At 53.9% G+C, this 26,734-nt stretch overlaps 2 protein-coding genes across 3 annotated transcripts; both read left to right on the top strand.

Moving 5' to 3' along the window:
- Positions 1 to 3,180: 3,180 nt before the first annotated feature.
- Positions 3,181 to 5,242, top strand: GAL3ST1 (galactose-3-O-sulfotransferase 1). 2 transcript variants are annotated; one of them, XM_088827871.1, is made up of 2 exons: positions 3,181 to 3,320; positions 4,099 to 5,242. In XM_088827871.1, exons 1-2 carry the CDS (start codon positions 3,190 to 3,192, stop codon positions 5,240 to 5,242), a joined length of 1,275 nt encoding a protein of 424 aa, XP_088683997.1. In that variant the 5' UTR covers positions 3,181 to 3,189. The 2 variants fall into 2 exon arrangements, with proteins under 2 accessions (XP_088683997.1, XP_055261513.2); XM_055405538.2 differs by having other exon boundaries at positions 3,190 to 3,320; positions 4,102 to 5,242.
- Positions 5,243 to 9,853: 4,611 nt separating this feature from the next.
- Positions 9,854 to 19,473, top strand: LOC129542755 (SEC14-like protein 6). Its single transcript, XM_055405437.2, has 12 exons — positions 9,854 to 9,992; positions 12,229 to 12,304; positions 13,040 to 13,083; positions 14,060 to 14,119; positions 14,213 to 14,401; positions 14,722 to 14,817; positions 16,205 to 16,265; positions 16,383 to 16,466; positions 17,827 to 17,933; positions 18,008 to 18,147; positions 18,246 to 18,415; positions 18,613 to 19,473. The coding sequence occupies exons 1-12, from the start codon at positions 9,939 to 9,941 to the stop codon at positions 18,723 to 18,725; spliced, it is 1,194 nt and encodes a 397-aa protein (XP_055261412.1). The 5' UTR covers positions 9,854 to 9,938; the 3' UTR covers positions 18,726 to 19,473.
- Positions 19,474 to 26,734: the final 7,261 nt, after the last annotated feature.

The following is a 26,734-nucleotide window of genomic DNA, read 5'->3' as shown; positions in this document are numbered from 1 at the left end:
GTGACAGTGGGGTCTGCCTCCAAAGATAGCTGGGTGGAGTCAGTAAGACGCTCTGGAGAAGCCCCATCCCAGGGTCTGGCTCCTAGAGGGGCTCAGAAGTGAAACCAGAGGGCTGCAGGGGCCCAGGGCCCAGCACCTGGCAGGGCAGGGCCCGGGTGGTTTTGAGGAAGCCAGAGTGGGAAATGAAGGAGTGAATGGGGAAAGCCCGATGGGGGTCAGGGGGCGGGCCTGGGCAGGGCCAGGCAGAGCCTGATTGGTGGTCCTGGGAGGCTGGTCTGCCCCCTGCTGCCTGACCTCACCCAGAGCCTCACCAGCAGCCTCCCTGAGTTCCGGAAGGTGCCCTGGTGAGTGGGCTCCTGAGACAGGGGTGGGCCCTGGGGGGAGTGGGTCAGAGGGCAGCAATCTGAACCCCTCCACATTTTAAAGTCAGAAACCGAGGCCCAGGGCCCCACTCGGGGCTTGGGCTCGAGTCTGAGGTTCTGGCCCAGCCCAGGACTGCCCTGTGGGACCCCAAGGAACAGGAGGCCGGTGGGGGCGCTTGAGGTGGGGGGCAGATTCGCGTTTGGTTGGCAAGGAGGTAGCCTTTGTCCAGGGGGACCCATCCCGAGAATGACAAGGACAGGACTTTGAGCAGGTTCCCACACTTTGAGTGATAACTATGTGTTAGCCACTTTGCCTGCGCCATCTCTGGGGGGGGCAGGGCAGGGAGAGAGTTAGCACTACCAGCTTCCCCATTTTACAGATGAGAAACTGAGGCTCCAAGGGGTTCCTGTGATTGAAACCCAGGCCTGGGGCTTCCGGGTCAGCACCTCCCTCTCCTGAGGCCTCTCTGTGACCAGACCATCGTGAGCGGACTTTCCCACCTCGCAAGATTTATCTATTCTTTAAATATAGTAAATACATGTATTGCCTTTTTCTGATTAAAAACCAATATCTCTTTAATAAAGAAATCCAACCCTTACAGAAATGCAACATATAGAAGAGTATTTCCTCATATACCCCTTCCCTAGCTATGCAGAGGATACCACTGTTAAAACCTAGAATACACCCCTCCAGGGGTTTCTTTCTGGGTCTGCGTATATTTACCATCACCTATATGGATTTGGTGGCGTGGTGTCCCAGAACTTTCTTTTTTCATGTTAGTAGGTCATGGTGTGTTTTTGAGCCAGTCCATTCAGCTCTGCCTTTTCTTTTTTTTTTTTCTGTTAAAGCGGGTACAGATGCCTCCATCTGGGAATGGGCCTTGGTTTGTGCTGGGAATTCCCTGTTGATGGACACTGAGGTGGTTTCTTTTTTTCTGACCAAACTGCTGTGAACACCCTTACTTGGGTGACTTTGCCCAAATCTTTGTGAAGAAGAGTTGGAACTGGGAGGGTTTCTATAGTCTTCCTTTGAAAGGAAAACCCTCCGGAAACACTCTCCTTCCCTCCCGACTCTGTCCACCTTGCCCACCTAAGAGTGGACAGAGATATGTCCTTGTCACCAGGGAAGCCAGGTTCCCTGTGTCTAGTTTTTTCCTCTGCAAATTGCTTCTTCATGTCCTTTTCTGTGAGAGCACTTTCTAGATGATCAGCGGGGGACTCAGGGACTGGTCAGGTAGGCCTGAAGTGCCCCTTCTCTGGGAAGGGTTTGTGGGTACCTCCGGCCACTCTCCCAGGGCTTCTCCTCCAGGCTGACTGGCTGGCCTCTGGCCCCAGGGTCAGTGGTGACGTGCCATGTGTGTGATCGCGGGCGGCATGGGTGACCTCTCATGGCCTCCAGCGCCCGGGGCCCAGCGCAGGATGGAATGGAAAGTTTGGGACCTTGGCTTTGTAGCTAAGGGGCCGTGAGAAGGTCCCTGAGTCCCCGCTCTGTCCTGGACCCCATAGCTTGGTCTGAACAGCCCCCATTTCAGCTCAGCCCTCAGCCCCCTGCTGACAGGGTCGCCACAGTCAGACCTAAAACCTAGCCCCCAAACGAAAAACCAGGAAAGTGAAAAGTGAAGTCGCTCAGTTGTGTCCGACTCTTTGCGACCCCATGGACTGTAGCCTACCAGGCTCCTTCGTCCATGGGAATTTCCAGGCAAGTGTACTGGAGTGGATTGCCATTTCCTTCTCCAGGGGATCTTCCTGAACCAGGGATCAAACCTGGGTCTCCCACATTTTGGGCAGACGCTTTACTGTCTTGAGCCACCAGGGACGGAAAAGTAAGACCAGGCTGCTGCTGAAAAAGGCTGTGACCGAGGGAGAATTTCAGGGTGAATGAACTGCTCCAGCTCCTGGGCTGACTGCTACTCAGCCTGAGTTCACAGACCGGTCTCAAGGTGCACAGGTATCCCCTGTAGACACAGTCCAGTGGTTCCCTGCTGAGAACTGGCGCACTCATCCGGCCACCGGACATCTAGTTAAATCTGATATTCAGAGAAATACTGAATAATTTTTAGTATAAGTATATCCTAGGCATTATTTGGGACACACAGAAAACTGAAAAAATGTGTTGTTCACCTGCAATTCAGACTTAACCTGGTTGACCCAGCCTCACAGCAGCTGGAGAAGAGGCAGAAATGCGGGCAGAGGCCTGTGTGATCTGAGTCCCCTCCTTCCTCACTCTGAGCCTCAGTTTCTCCATCTGGTCCCCTACAGACCCCATGGGAACGGGGTCCAGTGTGGAGAGACAAGGAGCTCAGCCGCTCACCGGACGGCTGGGAAGGGTGGCAGGGGGCTAGGCAGGCTGGCTGAGCCTTCAGAAAGATGAGAGACCCAGGTCCCAGGACCCTCTCAGTAGACACCTCTGGCCCAGACCTGGGGGGTACAGGGCACTAGGAAAGGGTCTTCTTTTCCTTGTTTTATTCAGATTATTTCATTATGAAACCCAGAAAGGTCTACAAAAAAATAAAACTAATAACACCCATGTACCCACCACTCAGCTCCCAATGAAAACTGACCCCGGCGGCAGAGTTGTCCCCCTGCCACTCGCCCCAGCCTTTCTTGGCGTTGGCTTTGTCCACCATGTCCATCTGCAGCCCAGATGCTGTCCTTAATCTGGGCTGCTGGGGCAGGGGGGCCACAGAGCTGGCGAAGGCAGGTCCCAACGTTGAAAGCTGCCTCTCAAGCTAGCCAGGCCGAGGATGGTGGTGAGGGCTCCCTGGGGCCGGCCTCCTAACATGTGCCCTGTTCTGAACCCCCCACCCACCCCCTGCAGGTGTCTGAGATGCCGCTGCCGCAGAGCAAGCGCTGGGAGTCCATGGCCAAGGGGCTGGCGCTGGGAGCGCTCTTCACCAGCTTCCTGCTACTACTGTACTCCTATGCCGTCCCCCCGCTGTACACCGGCCTGGCTTCCACGTGAGTGGCCCTGCTGGGCGGCTGAGGGCTGGGGGTAGCGGAGGGTTGGTGCCCACTCCGATGACCAGGGCTACCTCCTGGGTGGCCACCCTGTGCCCCGCATCACGCTATGTGGGGCAGAAGTCCCACTGAAGGCAAGGGAACTCACTGTGGAACCCTGAGCCTCAGTGTCCTCATCTGTGAAGTGGGTGTGCTAACAGAGCCAGACATGGAGCATAAGAATGAAATATCACCATCTGCACAGTGGGCTCCAGCGGGGCCGGGAGGTGGGGATGCCCAGTCCAAGAGCACCCGGCTGGCCCAGGCCTGGATTCAAACTGTGGTCCGCCTGCCTCCAAGCCTGGCTCCTAACCATGAGGCCATCCTGCCTCCCCATTGGGCTGATCACCGACCCAAGCCTGTGCCCTTGGTTGGAGGTATTAAGTCGAACTAGAGGAAATGCCCATTTTTGCATGCAGGGTTTCATGTGGTTCAGCCTAATACGAATTCATGATAAATGTACATCACAGTGGCCACGAATGAGACTTGTTCTTGTCCTCACAGCAACACCACAAAGAGGGTTACTATCCCCATTTCACAGAAGAGGAAAGTAAGGCCAGACAGGCCAAACCACTGACCTAAGCCTTGCAGCCTGGAACACAGGCCCATCTGGTCCCCGGGCTCCCCGACCATGGGGAGTCCCCGGGGTACCCCCCACCCCCAGCCACCTGCTCTGTAGACCCGGGGTGGAGGGGCCGGCAGGCCGAATCCTAAGGCTCTGCCACCCCTCCATCCCCAGCAGGACCCCCGAGGGCGCGGCCCCCTGCTCCCCGGCCCCGAGTGAGCCAGAGGCGCCCACCCCGGCCAACGGCTCGGCCGGAGGCTGCCAGCCGCGGCGGGACATCGTGTTCATGAAGACGCACAAGACGGCCAGCAGCACGCTGCTCAACATCCTGTTCCGCTTCGGCCAGAAGCACGGGCTCAAGTTCGCCTTCCCCAACGGCCGCAACGACTTCGACTACCCCGCCTTCTTCGCGCGCAGCCTGGTGCAGGACTACCGGCCCGGGGCCTGCTTCAACATCATCTGCAACCACATGCGCTTCCATTACGACGAGGTGCGGGGCCTGGTGGCGCCCGACGCCGCCTTCATCACCGTGCTCCGCGACCCCGCGCGCCTCTTCGAGTCCTCCTTCCACTACTTCGGCTCCGTGGTGCCCTTCACGTGGAAGCTCTCGGGCCGCGACAAGCTGGCCGAGTTCCTGCAGGACCCCGACCGCTACTACGACCCGCGCGGCTACAACGCCCACTACCTCCGCAACCTGCTCTTCTTCGACCTGGGCTACGACAGCGACCTGGACCCCGGCAGCCCGCAGGTGCAGGAGCACATCCTGGAGGTGGAGCGCCGCTTCCACCTGGTGCTGCTGCAGGAGTACTTCGACGAGTCGCTCGTGCTGCTCAAGGACCTGCTGTGCTGGGAGCTGGAGGACGTGCTCTACTTCAAGCTCAACGCCCGCCGCGCCTCGGCCGTGCCGCGCCTCTCGGGCGAGCTGTACCGGCGCGCCACGGCCTGGAACGTGCTGGACGCGCGCCTCTACCGCCACTTCAACGCCAGCTTCTGGCGCAAGGTGGAGGCCTTCGGGCGCGAGCGCATGGCCCGCGAGGTGGCCGCCCTGCGGCGCGCCAACGAGCGCATGCGCCGCATCTGCATCGACGGCGGCCGCGCGGTGGACGCCGCGGCCATCCAGGACTCGGCCATGCAGCCCTGGCAGCCGCTGGGCGCCAAGTCCATCCTGGGCTACAACCTCAAGAAGAGCATCGGGCAGCGGCACGCGCAGCTCTGCCGGCGCATGCTCACGCCGGAGATCCAGTACCTGATGGACCTGGGCGTCAACCTGTGGATCACCAAGCTCTGGAAGTTCATCCGGGACTTCCTGCGGTGGTGACGCCGGGGCCCCCGCCGAGGAGGGCCCGGCGGGGGTCCCGCCGGCCACCCCCCTGCGGCCCCTCCTGGTGCCACCCCAGTCCCTGGGGTGAGGTGGGGCTGTTCGCAGGGGTGCGACCGGCCGAGGACTGGGCCCACCGCACACAGGGCCTAACTGAGATCAGTATTTGACTAATTAGAGTTGGTTTTTGTTTTTAAATTAAATCCCCCTACCCTCCCCCCAAAAAGAATGTTCTATTTTCTGGCTCCCCTTAAAGGGGAGACTTCAGAAGTAAAAGAATTTAATGCGTTTTTGTTAATCAGCCTCAGTGGTGCTGACTGGCGCGGCCCTGGTGTGTGTGTGGGGGGGTGGTGACTGGTGGGGATTGGGGGACCCCAAGAGAGCAGCAATGGACAGAGCCCAGGGGTTCAGAGCCCGGGGGTGGGGCGGGGTTTGGTGTGTATCTGTCACATGCTGAAGCCCTTTGTGGTTGAAGGACTCCCGTGAGGTCCCAAGACCTAGAAAATCGTGTGGGTGTGGGTGTGTGTGTGCATGAGAGCGACAGGGAGGTGGGAGCGCTTAGCAGGCCCTGGATGCAGGCTCAGGGCTCCTTGCGCAATCTCATCAATCCTCGCAGTAACCCTCTGAGAGAGGCGCAGTCGCCATCCCATACACGCACGTGGGACTGGCATTCTGAGAACAGAAGGGAATTGCTTGAGATTTCCGTTGCAGGATGAGTCAGACCCGGTACTAAACCATCTCCCCAGGACCCCAAACCCTTTCCACAGCCAATGTCTGTTCACCCTGTCCCTGCCGGCTTCCTCTCCCCCACTGACCTCTCCAGGCTGCGTCATCCTCTGCTTGTGCTTCAAGCCTCCCTCAGTCCTGGATTTCCCCCACCCATCCTAGGGTTCAGTTTAATTATCCAAAAAAATGGTATTTATTAGCTGTCGGTTGTGCATCCCAGCCTTGAGCTGGTCCTGAGCAGACAGCAGTCAGCAAGATGGCCCAGACCCTGCTGGAGCTCACGTCCAGAGAGCAGCCATGCACGTCAAGTATGATCAGTCAGGGTGGGGATTTGTCAGCTCCAAACACCTGCCTCCCTCAGCCTCCCCAGGGGGACAAAGACCCTTCCTTAGGTCTCTAACCATGAGCCAGCAGCCAGATGTGGAAGGCAGAAATTGCAGCCAGGAGACTCATGGAGACCTGTTTGTGCCAGGCTCCAAACCAAGTGCTTATATATCTTATCCGAATATGTACAGCATCCTAGCTTTAGAGACCAAAGTTCAGAGAGGTTAAGTGACCTACCCAAGTCACACAGCTAATCAGTGCCAGGGTCAGAATTCAAAGCCAGATAAGTCAGCCCGATCGATCACTCAACCTCCCTGGGCTTGAATCAGTCTTCCTCCTGGAGTGAGCTTCTGGTCCAAGCAGGGCAGGAAGGAGTGAGGGTGACTGACTTTCAGTTTCCTGGAGCCGACCTGGTTTTAGCCCTGAAAGTTTCCACACTGCAGGAAACGCCTCAATCCTGGGCAACCAGGACTTCTGGTCAGTATGGGACCGGTCTGACCCCACCAACCACCTGGGGCTGCTGCCTGCACCCTCATAGTGTTCCTTGTAGCGAGAGATTAGCACGCCCTCGGAGTCTTCATTTTATTCATAAGGAGAGATATAAGCGAAAATAAATAAAACTGACAATAGCTAGGTGTATTTGCAGGAAATGCGGTAACTGACTCCACACTTAATTATTAGGGAATTATTAGGGGATTTTCCCTCCTTCTTATTAGTCGGAGTGAGATGTGACTTAGCGTAATATTGTAACTTTCTGCTTCGTGGAACCCCGCAATTCTATTTCCCTGGAACCCTAAGGGCCTAGAAACGCTAATAATAATCTGATATATTATTTCATTATTTATTATTATGAATATTGGCACTCTTAGGCCCTTTAGGGGATCCAAGGAGAACAAATCTGGCCGTTCGTAGATGCTGAGAACACAAATTATTAGCATTTATCATCTGCCTGGTGTGTTTTAAAATCAGTATAGTTATTAAATCACATATTAACATGATTAACATTTGATAATGAGTAGTTGCCAGATACTGAGCAACCACTCTGTGCCCAGATCTGTGCCATGTGGGAACACACACAATACCCTTTGCTGCCCCCGGAAGGTGATGGAGACACAGAGCAGCAGAGCCACCAGCCCAGGGTCACCCAGTCAGCCCACCATAGAGGCAGGACGCAAACCCAGGTCAGTCAGCTGCCAAACTGGTGCTCACAGCCTCCAGAACTTCAGTGCCATTCCAGCTGGCCACCTCAGCCCCAGGACTGAGGGCTCTTCCATGGCTGAAAAAGTAGGAGGGCTCGGAGAGGCTCTGCAGGGGGTCGCCTTCAGAAACCAGACTGCTCTTGCTACACCTGGACAGCAGAGGGGGCCATGGTACCAAGTTTAGTCTTGGCAGGTTCTGCCGTTCCTGGGCAGTGGGGGCTGGGGTCGCTCAGGGTGACCAGGCCTCTGTAGGCCGGACCTGTGAAAGCCAGGGCAGGGATCAAGGCTGCCCCCGGGGGGAAATTCAGTGAAACTACTTGTTCCTCTCTGTTACGGGTTGAACTGTATTCCCTGAAAAGACATGCTGAAGTCCTACCTCTCGGTTCCCTATGACTGGCATTCGGAGATAGGGTCTTTGTACATATAATCAAGCAGAGACGAGGTCCTCGGTGTGGACCCTAATGCAACATGGCTGGCGTCCTGATGAGACGCGGAGGTGTCATGTGAACACACGGATGCACAGGGACTGCGCCACGCGAAGACAGGCAGAGGCTGGTGTGATGCAGCTACCAACCGAGGAACGCCAAGGGTGACGGCCACCTCCGAAAGCTGAGAGGCAATGAAGGGTTCTCCCAGAGTTTCAGAGGGAATGTGGCACCTTGATCTCAGACTTCCAGCTTCCAGATCTGTGAAAGAATAAACTCCTGTTGTTTGAAGCCACCCAGTCTGTTGGGACTTTGTTAAGGCAGCCCCAGGACACCAACACACTCTCCCGGGTCAGGACTCTGCCCCTCACCTGGGCCGCTCCTTTCGTCCCTCCCTCAGGCTCGCCCCACCCTCCACCTGTAGCCAGAGGCCGTCCTCTGCTCCGAGCCCCTACCACCACCATGGTCCCTGCTTCCCCTTCAAGAGAAACCAGGCAGCCGCATGCCTCTGGGGCTTCGCACAGGCTGTTCCTACGATGTCAAGCCCCCTTCCCTTTGCAGGCCTCACACTGTTATGTGTTTTCAAAGCATGCTCTGCCTTCTCTCTCTGGGCACCCTTCTCTGACAACCCAGCCCCCAGGCTGGTTCAGGACCTCCAGGCTGCACATCTCAGCTCTGCTAGCCCAGGGTCAGAGCCATGGATCTGCCTGTCTGAGAGGCCCCCCTCCAGGCCAGGGCCTGGGTCTTATGGACACAGTCAGCCTCCAGCGGCCAGGCCAGTGCCTGGCACACAGTCAGCTCTTAATAAATGTTGGAAGACAGAGGAAAGGGTCCAGTGGTTAGGATTCCACGCTTCCATGGCAGGGGCGTGGGTGCAAATCTTAGGGGGACTAAGATCCTGCAGGCTGCATGGTTGAGAAAAAGGAAAATAGGGAGAAAACTGGGAAGGAAGAGAAGAAAGGAGGGAGGGAGAAAGTGAAAAAGAGGGAGTGAACATAGGGCAGCGGGAAGGGAGGGCGTTATTTCACCCTTGAGGGCCTACTTCACACCTGTCCTAATCGACCTGGTCCCTTATCCCTGCGGAGGGTAACACGTTAGCCAAGGCACAAGAGTGCAGAGAACTCACATGACCCTGGGGCGGGGCCCAGTCAGGGGGCAAGTTGAGGCAGGGAGTCTGAAGAGGGGGTGGCCCTCGGCAACTCCAGGCACCAGAGACCCATAAAGAACCGAAAAGGGAGAGGTGGCCCCTTCCAGGTTCCCTTGCCATCACTTCTTTGGCAAGCTCTCATTGAGCACCTACTATGTCCACTGTGGGAGTGCTTGTCTCAGACAAGTACCTACTGCGTGCAGGTCCTGTGCACACACGAGCCCCCTGTGTCCTGGTTTTGGGCTCTGGCTTCTTGTCTGGAGCTGGGGCAGCTGACTAGCCAGGAGTCCCCTGTCACCCCTCACCTGAGGCCAGGTGTGACCCAACTCCCAGTGACACCTCCACCTGCTGGATCTGGGCCTGGGAAGTTCTCGCCTCACCGCTGAAGCCTCGTACCCTCAAAGCTATGAAGAGTCGTGTGCAGTTGCTCCAGACACGTGGGGTAGCCACTGGAGCCCGGGACACACAGTGAGGTTCCAGGCCTCTGTAGGGGGTGAGTGGTGGGCCTTCCTGGCTCAAGGAGGCTCCTGCTGGGAACACAGGAGCTGGGGGTGGGGGCCAGGAGGCAGGATGGAGAGCAGGCCCTGTGTGTGTAATGACAGGCAGTGTCACCTTTCAACTTGCTGAGGGGCAAGCTTCGCTGTCCCTGTTTCACAGAGGAGGATGTGAATCCAGGCCGGTCAGGTCAAGGGTCAGCGCCCTAGGCACCAGGCAAGGAATGACCTCGACTAGGAAGAGAGGACAGGCCTGGCAGGAAGGGGTGGGGCTTCTGGGCGGGGCTACCAGCTCGGCAGAAGACAGGAGGGCCTGCAGGGAGACACACAGTAGGGCCTGCACCCAGGACCAGGGAGCCGGACCCCACACCACTGTGAAGCATGAGCGGGCGAGTGGGTGACCTGAGCCCCTCGCAGGAGAGAGCGCTGGCCCAGGTGAGTGTGGCAGGGGTCTTGGGCAGGGGGAGGATCCTACACGGGCCTCAGTTTCTCCTTCTGCCCCAGGAGAGGGGCCCCCAAGGCCCCTGAGGTCCCTCTGAGCTCTGAAGCCCCAGGTCTCTTCCCAACTCTGAGGATCTTGGAGACCAGTGTCTACACTAGCGGTATCCAATAGAAACATAATGTGAACCACAAATGCAGGCCACCTGTGTCGCTTCAAAATTTCTAACAGCCACATTAAAAAGGGAGAAGAAACACGTGAAATCAATTTTGATAATATATTTTGCTCATTTACTTTTGGCCGGATTGCAGGATCTTAGTTGCAGGACCAGGAACTGGGCCTGGGCCTTGGCAGTGAAAGCTGTGTCCCAACCACTGGATCTGCTGGGGATATATTTAACCCGACAGAGCCAAGTTGTTATCCTTGCAACATGTAATCAATACAAAAAGGGTTGCTGAGATTTTTTTTGGTACTAAACTTTCAGAATCCTGCGTGTATCTCATACTCACGGCAGATCTCGCTTTAGACTGGCCACGTCTCAAACATTAGTGGCCACTCTATTGGGCCCCACAGGTGAGTGCTGCTGGGGTGGCAGTTCCCAGCCTTAGCTATGACCTGGGGGACGCAGGAGCCGGCATGAGTTCTTTCCAGCTCGTTGGGGTCTTTCCCTCGTGCTTGAACACGGCAAGTGAGGGCTCCAGGCACGGTCACTCACCTCAGTAGCATGGAGGGAGGCCCTGAATCCTGCCTTCGAAGAATTCTACATCTGAAAGAGGGCAGATTCCAGCTAGGCTGGGAGTATAAGTCCTCTTACAAGATAACCGGGGTCAAGAATTAGGTCCAGGGACCTCTCTGGCCATCCTGTGGTTGGGACACTGTGCTTTCACCTCCAAGGGCCTGGGTTAGATCCCTGGTCCAGGAACTAGGATCCCACAAACCCTGTGGCTTGGCCAAAACAAACAAACCAAACAGAATTAGGTCTACATCTTGGCAGAGCAGGGCATGTGAGCCTTCAGAGTCCCCCCTTGGCGAGGGGTGGGGGGCAGGAACGGGTGTACTAGCAGTATCGCGCCAGGATGAATCAAGTGATTAGCCGAGGGCCAAACACTCCCTTGTGCTTCTTTCTTTCTTTCTTTAAATATGTGTTTAAAAGAAATTTCTTGTTTAGTTGGCTGCATCGGTTCTCAGTTGTGGCACGCTTGCTCTTTGTTGCGGCATGTGGGATCTCGTCCTCTGACCAGGGATCACACCCAAGTCCCCTGCGTTGGGAGCTTGGAGTCTTATCCACTGGACCACAAGGAAAATCCCTTCCTTGTGTTTCTGAGGACAGAGGTTATCAGCTCATTTGGGGCCGGAGGGCCCGGAGCTAGTTCTTTGACCCTCCTATTTGGAGCCAAAGGAGACTGAAATTCAGGAAGAGGAGAATGACTCAGGCCAGACGGCACTGGAACTGCCGAGTCCTGGTCCAGGTCCATGAGTCCCAAAAGCTGGTTATGTCTCATAGTCAGTGACATTCACACAGAAGTGGCACCCTCAGCCTTCAGCCCCTGGAGAGGGCTGGGGCCCAGCTAAACTGCCCTGTCACCTCCTGGGGCCCGTCTGCAAAGGGTCTTCTCAGGCTGGGTGGAGTCACCCCTCATTCAGGGCTGGATGATGGGCTCTGGATCAAATACATGATTTTCCTCTTGCTGTGTGATGCTGGGCAAATTGTTCCACCTCTCTGAGCCTAGACTCCATGTCACTTACCCTCCTACCTGAATTGACCTGGGGGCTCCCTGAGGGTGGAGAGCTGGGCCCTTTAGAGGACCCACCCTGCCCCCATGGGTGTAAGGGAAGAGTCAGGCCTAGAAATCTCATTTAGTCCACATTTCAGGGAATTCCCTGGCAGGTTCAGAGGTTGGGACTCTGCAGTCTCAGTACTGAGGGCCTGGGTTCCATCCCTGGTTGGGAACTATGATCCCACGAGCCACATGGTGCAGCCAAAATAAAAAAGGAAAAGAAAAAAAGAATCTACATCTCATCCTCTCTTTGGGCAACTGGTTCATCCTTACTGTCCCATTTCCCAAAGGGAGGAAGGGAACTGTTGTGACTTGACCCAGGCCTCGGCTCCCCCAGCACGGATGGGCCCCCTCTACCCAGACACCCCTTTTCCTGCGGGCACCAGCTTGCCCCCTGCGGCCGCGGGCGCTGCAGGGCCCTGCCCACCCGGGTTTCTCCCCGTTGTGCCCTCAGTTCCGGGAGAACGTGCAGGATGTCCTGGCGGATCTGCCCAGCACCGACGACTACTTCCTGCTCCGCTGGCTCCGAGGTGAGGACGGACGGTAACATGGGATGAAGCTCAAGGGCATACGAGGTCCCTCTTGTTGTGTCACAAGTTGCTCCGAATCACAGGCATCGGCAGCAACTGCAAATATGTACTATCTGTGTACACAGTTTCTGGGTACAATTTTAATTTCTAATTGAGTGTCAGCAGATAGAACCTAAATAAACAAAAATCCATTGGCACCCTTAATGATGTTTGAGAGTGGAAGTGGCTCTTGATTTACATAATTCCTGGCTCTGTGATTCCACCAGACACGGAGGGTCTGATCTCTTCACGTTTTTGAAGCATTAGGACAAGAACCCTGGGCACAACAGGGTCCCCAAGGCCCTGGCAGTGGCCATGGGCGTGGCAGGGACTCCACGTGCTGTTTCTCTGGACACCTCCTCTTTCTAGCTTCCTCTTGGGTACTGCCTTCTTTCTCTACCTGCCACCACCAAGGCCCACCTAGGGGCACACCCACTGCCATCAGCCCAGGGAATCAGGGAGGCAGGAGGTGAGGGGGCCGGGGGGGCCCTCCCAGCCTGCTGGGTAGCCACAGCCCGACCCTTCCAAGGCAGCCCCCAGCACTGGGTGCCCCGAACCTTCTTCCCTGAGCTCCTCGACTCCTTCCAGCACCTCTGAGTGGACAGTAACCCAGAGGCCAGTAACCCACCGAAGGGCCCAAGCTAGGACTCACTGCCCCCAGGAGTTCACAGCCACCACCCTATCTCCTCCTTGCAGCTCGGAGCTTTGACCTGAAGAAATCAGAGGACATGCTGCGGAAGGTGAGGGCAACACTCCCGCAGCCCTGTTTCCTGTCCTTTGCGGCATCTTCGCTCCCGGGCCAGGGACTGAACCCGGGCCTTCAGCTGTGAAAGCCGGGAGTCCTAACCACTGGACCGCCGGGGATGCCCTGTCTTTTCTTCTTTCCATCCTTCTTTCATCCTTCTTTCTTTTCCTCTTTCCTGCCTTCCTTCCTTTCTTGCAACGACCATTGTGCCGCAAAGTTGAGGCTCGCTGGTTCTCGCACTGGGGAGAGTGCAGTGGTGGAAAGAGAGAAAAGAAACCAGATAAATAAATAGACAAGGCAATTCCTGAGATTGGAGATTGCAGCCAAGACAGTAAGGCAGAGGGAAGTGAGGAAGGGCAGGAAGGCCTTCCTTGCCGAAGGGCGATGTGTTGGCTCCGGCACGAATGCCCAAAAGGAAGCAGCCATGTGATGACTGGAGACAGAGGGCAGAGGCGTGCAAAGGCCCTGAGGAGTGGGTGAGCTGGAGTAACCCAGGCGCACAGGAGGTCGTGCCCTAGAGAGAAAGGGGAGAGATGCAGCTGATTGGGTGGCCCAGACCCATCCCCGGGGACCCAGCAGGCCATAGGGAGTCTAGGCTTTTGACGAAGGGTGACTGGGAGCTGGGATTAGGGTTAGGGTTAGTCTGACCCTGCTTGTGGGGCTCCCTGGGAAGCCATGTGGGGACTGGAGCCTGGGGACCAGGAGGGATGACTCAGGGAGAGGCAGCTATGGGTGCGGGCTTCATGTGGTCCTTTCTGAGTCTTTCCCTCCTCATCCGTGTCAGACCCCATCTCCTCCATCCTCCTCGCGTCCCCATCCCCAGTTCTGGGTCCGTGGAGCCCGGGATGCCCTGGCAGGCCCTCAGTGGTTGCAGGCAGCGGGGCCTGGCCTGGAGTCCTTGGGTCCCTGCAGACCCTTTGACTCAGGAGGGGTCTTCAGCTGCACGCCCCCTCCCCGCCCCGTGTCTCTAGCATGTGAAGTTCCGGAAGCAACAAGATCTGGACAACATCCTCGAGTGGCAGCCCTCAGAGGTGAGCCCCCAGGACCCTGCCCACCCCAGACCCCAGCTCTCCGTCAAACCCGCCCCCCACCGCACAGCCCCGCTCTCTCGTGCATCCATCCAGGTGGTCAGGCTGTACGAGCCCAGTGGCTTCTGCGGTCACGACAGGGAGGGCAGCCCCGTCTGGTACCACATCATCAGAGGCCTGGATCTCAAGGGCCTCCTCCTCTCCGTCTCCAAACAAGAGATGCTCAGATTTAATTTCCGGAGCCTGGAGCTGCTCCTGCGAGACTGTGAGCGGCAGAGCCAGGAGGTGGGGGTCTCAGGGCCCCTCCCAGCCCCCTGGGCCACCAAAATCTGGCCCCTCCAAGGCAGCCCCCAGCACTGGGCCTCTGCCTCCCCAAGCTCCTCTGAGTGGACACTGTTCGGGCGACCTGCCTTCCCGGGGCAGATGCCTCTGCCTCCCAGAGTGGAGGGCGCCCCTCGGGACGGTCCTGTCTCCCTGCACCTGGCTTCCTGGCATGAAACCTCCATGCCAGGTGGAACCAGGATAAGTCGGGCCCAGCCCCACCTCCTGTGGGCTGTGGGGGGCACAGACCTCCGGGGGTCTCACCTCTCAGCATTCCCTTGCAGTTGGGGAAGAAAGTGGAGAAAATCTCGACGGTTTTTGATTTCGAGGGGCTGAGCCTGAGGCATCTGTGGAAGCCAGGAGTGGAGCTTGTCCAGGAGGTGAGGGCACCCCCCAGGGGGCCGGGTGTCCCCGCGCCTGGGTCTCTGCCCCTCGCTTGCTGGTGTGGGCTGTGTGTGGGGAGGTTCTCTAACTCCACCCACAGGTTTGCAGCTCCTTTTGTTTCTTTTTTAAATATTTACATATTTATTTATTTTGGCTGTCAGATCTTTGTGGCACACAGACTTCTCTCTAGTTGAGGCTTGTGGGATCTTAGTTCCCTGACCAGGGATCCAACCCACGCTCCCTCCAGTGGAAGGTGGATTCTTGACCCACTGGACCAGCAGGGAAGACCCTGCAGGGATCCTTTCAAACCCGAAGTCTCAGGGCTGTGCCAAGCCACAGTCGTCACCCCAATATCACCACCTCATGTCCGGGTGGTCACAGCAACAGGGCTGGTCCCCAGGCTGGTCAGGGTCCCCGTGGGTGTCCCTTCCCCTCTTGTACTCCCTCCCCACTCACCCCTCTCTTAACTGGGAAGGGGCTGGGAGCAAGTCATCTTCAGGGGCCCTGAGGAAGGAAGGGAGACCCTGACAAGATGTGCCTCCCCCAGGGCAGCCAGCCTACCTTTTCTTTCTGCTCAATCCAGGATAGCAGAGAAGCTAAAAATTTTAACATTTCAAGAACCCCCACGAGTGACTTCCCCAGCGGTCCAGTGGTTAAGAGTCCACGCTTCCAGTGCAAGGAGCACAGGTTCAATCCCTGGTTGGGAAACTAATCCCATAAGATGTGTGATGAGGTCAAAAAAAAAAAAGAAACACCATGAAAACGTACTAAATTGAGAACACCAGACACAAAGGGCCACATATATTCCCTTGGTATGAAATATCCAGGTTAGGTAAATCCATATGAGACAGAAAGCACGCTGGTAGTTAACCATGGCTGCAGGGAGTGGGGAATGGGGTGACTGCTAATGGTACGGGGTTTCTTCCGGCTTGTGAGAATGTTCTGGAACTAGACAGTGGTGATGGGTGCACAGCTTGGTGAAGACAGTGAAGCCACTGAGGTCTACACTGTGAAAGGTGAAATTTAGGGTATGTAAATCATATTCCAATTAAGAAAAAAAGAAAAAGCCATGCCTTGCAACTTTGAATGTTCCTTATGCTGGAAGCGTTTTGTTCCCCAAGCCACATGGAGAGGAACCTTCCAGAGACCTGACTGATGGGGATTTCTTTGGTCTGCAGGAGGTGGGGTCATCCCCTGGAAATCTGTCAAGAATTTGCACTAGTGGCTTGGGGGGCGGTCTGTGACGGGGACCCAACAAACCGGACAGTGGGAGTTCCTCTTGTCTGGGTGGCTTTTGGGGTGTCAGGAGAGGCCTCGGAAGCCTTAAGGGGGCGGCCTTCAGGCACCTGCGTCTAGTGCACTGACCTGAGTTTGACCCTACAGTTTTTCTCGGCACTTGAGGCAAACTACCCTGAGATTTTGAAGAATTTAATTGTTGTGAAAGGTGAGTGAACCAGTTCCGCATATGCGTAAGTGGGGGTGGGGGGCAGTGCCGGGGATATGGAGGCAACAAGGCAGGGAAAGGAGACCCCAGGAAACCCTGAAAAGGTGCCTGTCTCAGCCCCCAAGCTCTTCCCGGTGGCCTTCAACCTGATCAAGCCGTACATCACTGAGGAGACTCGCAGGAAGGTGGTGATCCTTGGAGGTGAGTGGGCAGCTCCTCTGCAGCTCAGAGCCTGAGCTGAGGGCGGCCCCTCCGCAGACCTGAGGGTTCCCAGGCTCGGGGACACGGCTGCTCGGGGGACCCACTCCCTTAGCAACTGTTGAGGCCGATGTGTGCACCTCCCAGAGGGCTGAGGGGCTGGGGGGCTCTGAGAGACCCGCAGAGGCAGCCTCTGTGAGGCCCTGATGCTGCATTGAGAGATGTGCGTTTGAGGGGTGACTTGTCCGTTATGAGCTGCAAGCGGGCTGAGTCACCGGCTCTGTCTGGGTCTCAGATTTCCTCAATTTTCCCCCATAAAACGGGGAGAATAAGACACGGGTTTTCCAAATTACATAACTGATAAAATTTGGAAATTTAGAAAAATATAGAAATATATAAAGGAGTAAATCCTGTCACTCAAGGAACTATTATTAACATGTACTATCTTTTCAAAGAAATTCTTTTTAAAAAATGGGTTCATACCATGTTATACTCTTTAACAACCTACCTTTTTCACATACCATGTGATAAACTTTATTCTGTTTTGGTAAAGTCCAAAATTTAGGTTGTTTGTAATTTTTTTTTTTACCATTAGGGAAGAGTGAGGAGTGAAGATGCTTATAGATGAATCTTTGTGCACATCCTTAATTTTTTTCCGTAAAATAATACCCTAGAAATGAGTTCTTTTCCCTTAAAGGAGAATGCACGGGGAAGTCCCTTTTGTTTCTGTGTCCATACTGACCCCAGGGTATGTGGGGTGCTCACCTCTGCATCCTCCTACTTTGTTCCCATAATGCTCTCATTCCTCTGTGGACCAACCTTGGCTTCTCAGAGCAGCGTTGGGGGAGGGGGGCTGATACACTTTGCCCCCCACCCAGTTCTGAGAGTGCTGGAGCTGCAGGAGCTGAGGGCAGGGACTGACTGGAAGGCTGAGTTCAGTCTCTGAGGGAAAGGCAAGCCCAGGGTAGAGCCAGCCTCATGCTCCAGGAGACACTGATCTGAGTCCCTACAAAGATGGTGGGCCAGTGGTTAGACTCAGCGCTTTTATTGCCGAGGTCCCGGGTTCGATCCCTGGTCAGGGAACTAAGATCCCACAAACTACGTGGCGTGGCCAAAAAAAAAAAAGATGCCTCATGGGCCAACACCTGGATGGATAGGGGCGGGGACCAGGGCTGAAGGGGCAGCAACTGGCCACACAGACACTGTGGCCCTAGACCTTCCTGACTTCTGTCCTGGAGGCACTGAGGGAACGTGGGAGGTAGGGGGAGGCTGTCATATGGCACAGGACGGCCCTGGGCTTGGCTCTGCTGCCCTCTGCTGAGCCCCCAACCCCCACCGCAGAACCCTACTTTTGTCCCCACAGGCAACTGGAAGCAAGAGTTGCTGAAATTCATCAGCCCCGACCAGCTGCCCGTGGAGTTCGGGGGGACCATGACCGATCCCGATGGCAACCCCAAGTGCCTGACCAAGGTCCGGTGCCCAGAGGACAGGGAGGGAGGGGAGATGGCCGTGGTGCAGTTTCTGCTCACCACCCTCGCCCACAGATCAACTACGGGGGTGACGTGCCCCAGCATTACTACCTGCGCAACCACGTGAGGGTCCAGTACGACCACCAGGCGACCGTGGGCCGAGGCTCCTCCCTGCAGGTGGACAGCGAGATCCTGTTCCCGGGCTGCGTGCTCAGGTAGGCACGGCGCCCCCCCCAACACGCACACCTGGGCGCACTCGGGAGGGGCCCGGGGCCCAGGCAGGTGGCGGTCAGTGGGGCCCTGTCCCCTGCAGGTGGCAGTTCGCATCAGATGGAGGGGACATCGGCTTCGGGGTTTTCCTGAAGACCAAGATGGGGGAGCGGCAGCGGGCCGCGGAGATGACGGAGGTGCTGGCCAGCCAGCGCTACAACGCCCACATGGTGCCCGAGGACGGGAGCCTCACCTGCATGGAAGCCGGTGTCTGTGAGTGTTGGCAGGGAATGGCTCCTCCTGGACCTGGGGGTGGGGGACAGGTGCATTGCTGTGCATCAGGTCCCACCAGGTAGGGGGCCCTGGCTCCAGGCTCTCAGGTGTGGCAACAGCACCCAGGTCTAGTACCTACACAGGAGGGCGAGGTCCCAGGTGGGCATCCTCTCTGAATGTCTGTCCCGCCAACACAGATGTCCTGAGGTTTGACAACACCTACAGCCTGATCCACCCCAAGCACATCAGCTACACCGTGGAGGTGCTGCTCCCAGACCAAACCTCCCTGGAGAAGATAGAGAAATTCTAGACAAGCCTTGCGGTTCCCATACCCTCCTCTGGCCTCTGGGTCTACAGTGAGCTCACAGTCATCCCTGGCCAGACCCCCTCCAAGCTCCCTAGGGACGGGGATCCTACAGAGCTGGTCCCAGCCTATCTGTCACAGTGGGTCTGCATTTTCAGAACTGCTGGGACCGTGGCAGCCAGCAAAGCAACAGAAAAACTCTCCAGCCCCTGTGACTCAAGCTCAGAGAAAACTCTTGGCCCCTTTTCTACCAACCGATACTGAGTTGTGAGTTCCTGTTCTGAAATATATTGTGTTAAAAAAAAAAATGTACAGGGCTTCCCTGATGGCTCAGTGGTAAAGAATCCACCTGCCAAAGCAGGAGACACGAGTTTGATCCCTGATCCGGGAAGCTCCCACATGCTGCAGAGCAGCTAAACCCATGCACCGCAACTATTGAGCCTGTGCTCTGGAGTTCAGGGGCCGCAACTACTGAAGCATGAGTGCCCGAGAGCCTGTGCTCCGCAAGAGAGACGACCACAGTGGGAAGCCTGAGCACCGCAACTAAGGAGTGGCCTCCCGCTCGCTGCAGCTGGAGAACAGCCCACGCACAGCAGTGAAGACCCAGCACAGCCAAAAGTAAATACATACATAATTTTAAAAAGAAAGAAAATGTGACATATAATATGACTGACAGAACTGGAAACAACTGCCATTGAAAAGATAGTGTGTTACTCATAGTTCCCAAGAGAGGGCATGGATGCCGCAGGGGATCACCCGGAGAAACGGCGGGGGGGGGGGGGGGTTGGGTGTGGGTGGGAGGCGGGGGAGGGCCTGCGGGCAAAAGTCTTTGTTATGGTTTCCCCAGAAGGAATGGGTGAGGCGGGGTCAGCAAGCCTAGAATTGGCTATTTTGAGTGATTTCCGCAGGCTCTGGGGCCAAGGGGTTGTCGCATTTGTCTGGAACCTGGCTCTGGGTACCACCTGAGTTTGAGCCTGATACAGGAGGAGGTTGGAGTGTGGGCTCCGTATTTGAAAAGCACACTCGTGGGCAAGACTCTCTTGTTCATTTGCTCAGTCGTGGCCGACTCTTTGCAACCCCATGGACTGCAGCACATCAGGCTTCCGTGTCCTTCACTATCCCTCAGAGCTTGCTCAGACTCATGTCCATCAAGTTGATGATGCCATCCAACTGTCTCATCCTCTATCACCCCCTTCCCTTCCTGCCCTCAGTCTTTCCCAGCATCAAGGTATTTGGCTCTTTCTCTAGGAACTGGCTATCCCTGGGAGGGGTGGTCCCTCCAGGCTGAGCAAAGCCCCAGGTGTCAAAGCATCAGAACACAGAAAATAGGTGACGTGATTAATACACTTGCCTAGCAAGCAGCTGTGCCGCTGCCCCTCTGAATACACACTCCCTCCCCATTGAGAAAGAACTCTTGGCTCACACGCTGTCCTTCCTAGTGTGAGGGTATCTAAGAATTGGTTCACCTGCTCAGCCTCCCCTGGTGGTCCAGTGGCTGAGACTCCAACTCCGAATGCACGGTGCCTGGGTTAGAGCCCTGGTCAGGGAACTAGGTCCTGCATGCTGCAGCTGAAGTCCCTGAATCACAAGCAAGAGCTGATGCAGTAAAAAAAAAAAAAAAAATGCATTTTGTTTCAGCAAACTTGAGTTCAGTTTACGCCAGGCTCTCTTCCCCATTTCGATAGCTAATGCTTAATAAAATCCATCTTTACCTCTTTAACTAGTGTTTGACTTTATCTTGGACACTACCAAGCTAGACATGGTCGACACAGGAAGTGTCCATCCTTGTGGAAAGTTCTACTGAGTGGTGACGTGCACCGTGGGGTGGACAAGGTGGCCTTCTGAAGAGGGGACCACCAGAGACAAACTGACCCTTCATCCCCTCAGAAGTCACGCCTCCAGAAAGCCCCACCAATGAGGCAGGGTAGAGGGAAGTCGGACCAGTGATTAATAAAAATAGGAAAGCATGGAAAGATATTTGAGAAGAAGGAAGGGGGCATTCTAAGTTGTAAACAAACCATGCATAAAAAGTGTGAACTTTCAAAGTCTGATTGAGGTAATAAGTGAAGATGAACTATTAATAGTAAATTCAGCCTGATAACCATCAGTTCAGGCTTTAATCACCTTGGGAGAAACCCCTAGGTATAAGCCACCAAATCCAGAGTTAATTGGCCAATAACTCAAAGCTTCGATACCAAGAAATATCTAAAATATTTTTACTTTTTCATATACATCTATGGAGATTTAAAGTTCCAACAAAACAGTGAAAAACGAATATTGACATTGAAACATGTCAAAGAATACAGTTGTAACCCAAGGACTACACCAAATGGAGGGTGGAAACAAATATACGGTTGTTGTTTAGTCACTAAGTCGCGTCCAAGTCTTTTGCAGTCCCATGAACTGTAGCCCGTCAGGCTCCTCTGTCCATGGGATTTCCCAGACATGAATACTGGAGTGGATTGCCATTTCCTTTTCCAGGGCATTGTCCCAACTCAGGACCTGAGCCTGCATCTACTATACTGGCAGGTCCAACACCTGCCAAAGGTATTCTCTGAGACACCAGAGAAGACCAGGAAACAAGTCTAGAAATAATCAGTAAAGTAATTTCAAGTGGGATGTCTTTGGAACAAGCTTAAATAAAACTGTAGTAACAATTTTTGGATTCACTGGGTTTCTGTATTTGCTATTCAGGTATTTGAAGTGCTCAAAACCATCAGCTGTAATGAATTTGTAGTTTACAGATAGGGTGTAATTTCCATGGATCAGACACCGAGTAGATCTTTGATTGGAGAAGGAAATGGCAACCCACTCTAGTGTTCTTGCCTGGAGAATCCCAGGCATGGGGGAGCCTGGTGGGCTTCCGTCTATGGGGTCACACAGAGTCGGACACGACTGAAGCGACTTAGCAGCAGCAGATCTTTGATAATTCCCCAAGTGAGGCTGTGACAGAGCTCTGGTTTGGTGCAGAGTCAAGGCTCTGACCTACCCCCGCTCACTGTTTGCTCCTCCACACTCCCCGCCCACCTCCACCACAGATTTGTGCAATAGTGTCCTGACCAGTATTGCTTCTCTGAACATCTGCCCTTGCCAGGTCACCCTTCACACCAGGCCCAGGGTTATCTTCCTGCCGCAGGAGGAATCACATCCGTGTCTTCTTCGAAAAGCTTCAAAGGCCACCGCCCACTCTGATAGCCGATAGGCATAGTCCCCAGCATGGCCTGACCTCAGTCTTTGAGCTCCCTGTCCTTGAAGTATCCCTCTTCCTTCTTGCCTTTGGAAGCTTCTTTATGCAACCCCCTCCATCTAGAACATCTTCCTCCTATTCCTGTCTTAGAGGCCCAACTCAAATACCACTTCCTCTGGGGGACATTCCAAGACTTCCAGGGCAGTGGTCTTGCTCAGACTTCTACTAGAGCACTCCATCTTCAGGCAGCCAGGGCAGATATTGGTTAAGGATACAGGACATGGGTGCAAATAAGGGTTGAAACCCTGGTTCTGGCTCTTACCAGCCTGTGAGGTTCAGTCCGGCATACGTGAAATGGGCTCATGGGTCCAAAGGTGAGCAGCAAGTACGACCCATACCTTCATGGGGCTGACAGTTAAGGGGTGAGTCAAATATCAGACCAAGCCATGTCTGATGAGAACAATTCTCTGCAAAAGAGGAGCAGGGGTCTGCTTGAGCATTTGGGAGATGGGAAGGAGATGGGTAGGCACCAATAGGCAGTATGGGAGGAGGAGGGAAGGGAAGAGAGCTCAAGTCAGCAGGAATGGCATGTGCAAAGGCCCTGTGGTTGGAGGTAGCAGCAAGGGGAGACAGCTCCATACACACCCTATTTGGTCATTTGTGGTTTGGAAAGGCCAGGTCCCTCTTGTCTTTTGTAGGAGAAGAAAGATAGGCATCCAATTATGGCCCCTAATCCACCTCTTTCCCTGGTCCCAGGTCTTTGGGGGTAGTTGGTCAGAATCCCCTTGGCCACCTCCCTCCCAGGCCCTTGTGGCCGTCTCCGTTTCTAGGGTATAGATGATAGTGGGGTATGGTCATGTAAGGTCCTGCCTTTCCTGGGGTCACCCTGAGTTGGTTGGGGGAGCCAAGGAGACACTCCCCCAGCTGCCCTAGAGCTAATCTCCATTCCCAGGCAGGCCCAGGTGTGAGGCCACCCTGTCCTGGGCATCTGAGTTAGGTGGACCTTCTCTCTCAACCCCTCTACCCAGGGTGACGCAAGCCAAGCCCTACATTCCTGGAAGAACATCCAGCGGCATTTGCCCAGCCTAGACATCCACAGAATGGGATCGGTTTAGCCATGATGGGGGAAGAGTGGGCAGGAGCTCCTGGCAGAGCTGATCTCATCCCAACAACAGAGATGCCCTTCACCTCACGGGCTTTCCTTCAGTTAGCAGGATACAGATGTGAATGAGGACTGTGAGCAGGGCACCTGTGGCCACCCAGAGATGCCAGGAATTTTAGGAGCAGGTGGGAGGTGGGAGGGAGAGATTCCGCCGTGACACAGCTGTCATCACAGCCCGGCTTCTCGGCCCGTGGGTGAGGAGCACCAAGGAAATGAGCCACGTTTCAGAAAGTGGGAGGAGACGGGCATATTACATAAGAGGGGACCTGGCTGCCTGGCGCCCAGATAGAATGGATAGAATAGAAGTCCTCCACGCCAAGGGATGGCTCAGGCTCAGGGCAGGACACCTGTCCGTCATGCCTTGGCAGACAGAGGCTTAGCACCTGGCCCTGCACCAACTGTCTATATTCCAATCCTGGCTTTGCTGCTTGCCGACTGTGAGACCTGGGGCGGGGTTTGGCTTCAGTTTTCTCACCCATAAACGGGAATAATCATAATACCAACCTTAGAATGTGTCTGGAGAATTAAATGAGACAACACCGAACTGTCCAATACGGCAACCACCGTCCACCTGTGTTAATTTGCTTGACAACCTCAACAAAGCACCCAAACCGAGTGGCTCCAGCAACGAGATTTATTGTCTCATAGATCTGGAGGCTAGAAGGCCGAGATCAAGGGGTCAGCAGGCTTGGCTCCCTTTGAGGACAGGGAGGAAGGATCTATTCTCTGCTTCTCCCCTAGCTTCTGGTGGTTTACTGGCTATCTTTGGTTTCTACAGCTCATATATAGAAGCATCGCCCAGATCCCTGCCTTCATCTTCACGTGGCCTCCTCCCTGTCAGCCTGTGTGTACCCAAATTTCCCCTTTTCATAAGGACATTAGTCATATTGGATTAGGGGCCCACCCCACTCCACCCTGACCTCATTTTAACTAATTACATCTGTAAGGACCCTGTTTCCAAATAGGCCACGTTCTTAGACGCTGGGAATTAGGATTTCAATGTATGAATTGGGGGCGGACACAATGCGGTCCATAACGTCACAAGTCGGGGGTTCCCCGGCAGTCCAGTGGTTAGGACTTCTCGCTTTCACTGCCATGGGCCCGGGTTCAATCTCTGGCTAAGGGACTAAGACCCTGCAACCGTGAGACGTGGCCAATAAAACAAAACCAAAACAGACAGGGGCTTCCCTGGTGACGCAGTGGTAAAGAACCTGCCTGCCAATGCAGGAGACATGGGTTTGATTCCCCGTCCGGGAAGATCCCTTATGCCTCGGAGCAACTAGGCCTGTGTTCTAGAGCCTGGGAACAGCAACGACTGAGCCCACACTCCACAACCACTGAAGCCTGCGCCCTAGAGTCTGCGCTCATCACCAAGAGAGGCCACTGAAATGAGAAGCCACTGGGGCGAAGAGTAGCCCCACTCGCCACAGCGAGAGAAAGGCCCACGCAGCAAGGAGGACCTCGCACAGCCTGAAATAAATACATTTTAAGAATATATAAAAGCAAGCAAACAGAAGAACACCATGTGTGGCTGGTCCAGCGTTTGAAATGAGGCTTGTTGGAGTTGAAATGTGCTACCCAAAATGAATGCTGGATTTCAAAGACTTGATACAAAAATAAGAAAAGAATGAAAGATCAGTTCAGTTCAGTCACTCAGTCGTGTCCGACTCTTTGTGACCCCATAGACTGCAGCACACCAGGCCTCCCTGTCCATCACCAACTCCCAGAGCTTACTCAGCCTCATGTCCATCGCGCCGGTGATGCCATCCAACCTTCTCATCCTCTGTCATCCCCTTTTCCCCCCACATTCAATCTTTCCCAGCAACAGGGTCTATTCCAATGAGTCAGTTCTTTGCATCAGGTGGCCAAAGTATTAGAGTTTCAGCATCAGTCCTTCCAATGAATACTCAGGACTGATTTCCTTTAGGATGGACTGGTTGGATCTCCTTGCAGTCCAAGGGACTCTCAAGAGTCTTCTCCAACACCGCAGTTCAAAAGCATCAATTCTTCGGCACTCAGCTTTCTTTATAGTCCAACTCTCACATCCATACATGACCACGGGAAAAACCATAGCCTTGACTAGATGGACCTTTGTTGGTAAAATAATGTCTCTGCCTTTTAATATGCTGTCTAGGTTGGTCATAGTTTTTCTTCCAAGGAGCAAGCGTCTTTTAATTTCATGGCTGCAATCACCATCTGCAGTGATTTTGGAGCCCAAGAAAATAAAGTCTGTCACTATTTCCATTGTTTTCCCATCTATTTGCCATGAAGTGAAGTGATGGGACCCAATGCCATGATCTTAGTTTTCTGAATGTTGAGCATTAAGCCAACTTTTTCACTCTCCTCTCTCACTTTCATCAAGAGGCTCTTTAGTTCTTTGATTTCTCTCACTATTAACTTATTGATGAAATAATGATTTCATTTATTAATCATATTGATTATACACCAAAATGATAATACTTCAGAGGCATTATGTTAAAAAACTATATTCGGTTCAGTTCAGTCGCTCTGAAAAACTATATTACTACAATTAAAATTTTCATGTGTCTAAATTTTAATTTAATGTGTTAAAAATTTAAGTCTTTAAATTTTAAAGAATTTAAAATTACCAATGCGGCTCCCATTACCCATTAAACAGCCTGAACTAATATTTACAAAGCCCTTAGAACAGGGCCTGGCCCATAGAAAACACTGGGAAAGTGTTAGTTAAATAAAGACTTCTCTTTAGAGGTGACTTGTTACTTGTGGCATTTAAAAAATATGACTCCCCAAGGAGTGAGAAAAGTTGGGGACAAGTCTCTTCTCTTGTTTGGCTTTTCTTTTACTTGGTGGATTTTGTTTTACATTCTGGAAGCACAGGGCGTAGGCCTTCCCAAGTGGCGCAGTGGTAAATAATCGGCTGCAATGGAGGAGACACAGGTTCGATTTCTGGGCTGGGAAGATCCCCTGGTGGAGGAGATGGCAACCCACTCCAGTATTCTTGCCTGTAAAATCCCCTGGACAGAGGAGTCTTGTGGGCTACAGTCCATGGGGTTGCAAAGAATTGATCACGAAAGCACTGAACACACACACAGCACACAGCATGTCATATGGTTCTACCTTTTCCAAATTGTTTCATGGTATTTTTTCCATGTTGTTATAAAGTCTTCATCATGATATTAAGCACGGCGGTTTTCTGAAAAACTGTTTCCAATATTCCTATTAACCACAAACAACTTTAAGCTGGAAATATTTTCTTAGGATTATTATTGGGTAACGGGGTAAATGATTGAAGGATTCTAATAATAGATATTGTCAGTAGTTTTTAGAAAAGCTGAAATGGATTTGCAGTCCTGCCAGCAACATATGAATGTCTCTGTTTCACCAACTTCTAATGAAATTTATTATTGTTTTTAAAACGATTTTGTGTATGTATATTTGTGTGTGTTTATTTTGTTTTGTCGCTAATTTGTTGGAGGAAAAAGCATGTCATTGCTTGAATACGTATTCCTTTCGTGACCTGGGGGTTAAGCATTAACCACTTGATTATTGCCTCTGTACATTTTCTTTTCTGATAATTGGTGCCTTGCGTCCTTTGGCCATTCTTATCAATTTGCATGCCTTCTTTATAATGGCGTTTCCCAACCTTTTTTGGAACCAGGGACCAGTTTCGTGGAAGCAATTTTT

This window comes from Moschus berezovskii, chromosome 19 (assembly GCF_049115385.1).
Source record: "Moschus berezovskii isolate FMDL1 chromosome 19, NW_MosBer_1.0, whole genome shotgun sequence".
NCBI lineage: Eukaryota > Metazoa > Chordata > Mammalia > Artiodactyla > Moschidae > Moschus > Moschus berezovskii.
Note: the sequence above shows the minus strand (reverse complement) of the source record. Positions and strands in the feature narration are given on the sequence as shown.

What these genes read in the sequence shown, in the direction of transcription:
- GAL3ST1 (XM_088827871.1), top strand. Translation starts at nt 3,190, where the DNA reads ATGCCGCTGCCGCAGAGCAAGCGCTGGGAGTCCATGGCCAAGGGGCTG. An exon ending in TACACCGGCCTGGCTTCCAC is followed by an intron (nt 3,321 to 4,098) that starts GTGAGTGGCCCT and finishes CTCCATCCCCAG; the next exon opens with CAGGACCCCCGAGGGCGCGG.
- LOC129542755 (XM_055405437.2), top strand. Translation starts at nt 9,939, where the DNA reads ATGAGCGGGCGAGTGGGTGACCTGAGCCCCTCGCAGGAGAGAGCGCTG. An exon ending in AGGAGAGAGCGCTGGCCCAG is followed by an intron (nt 9,993 to 12,228) that starts GTGAGTGTGGCA and finishes TTGTGCCCTCAG; the next exon opens with TTCCGGGAGAACGTGCAGGA. An exon ending in CAGAGGACATGCTGCGGAAG is followed by an intron (nt 13,084 to 14,059) that starts GTGAGGGCAACA and finishes CCGTGTCTCTAG; the next exon opens with CATGTGAAGTTCCGGAAGCA.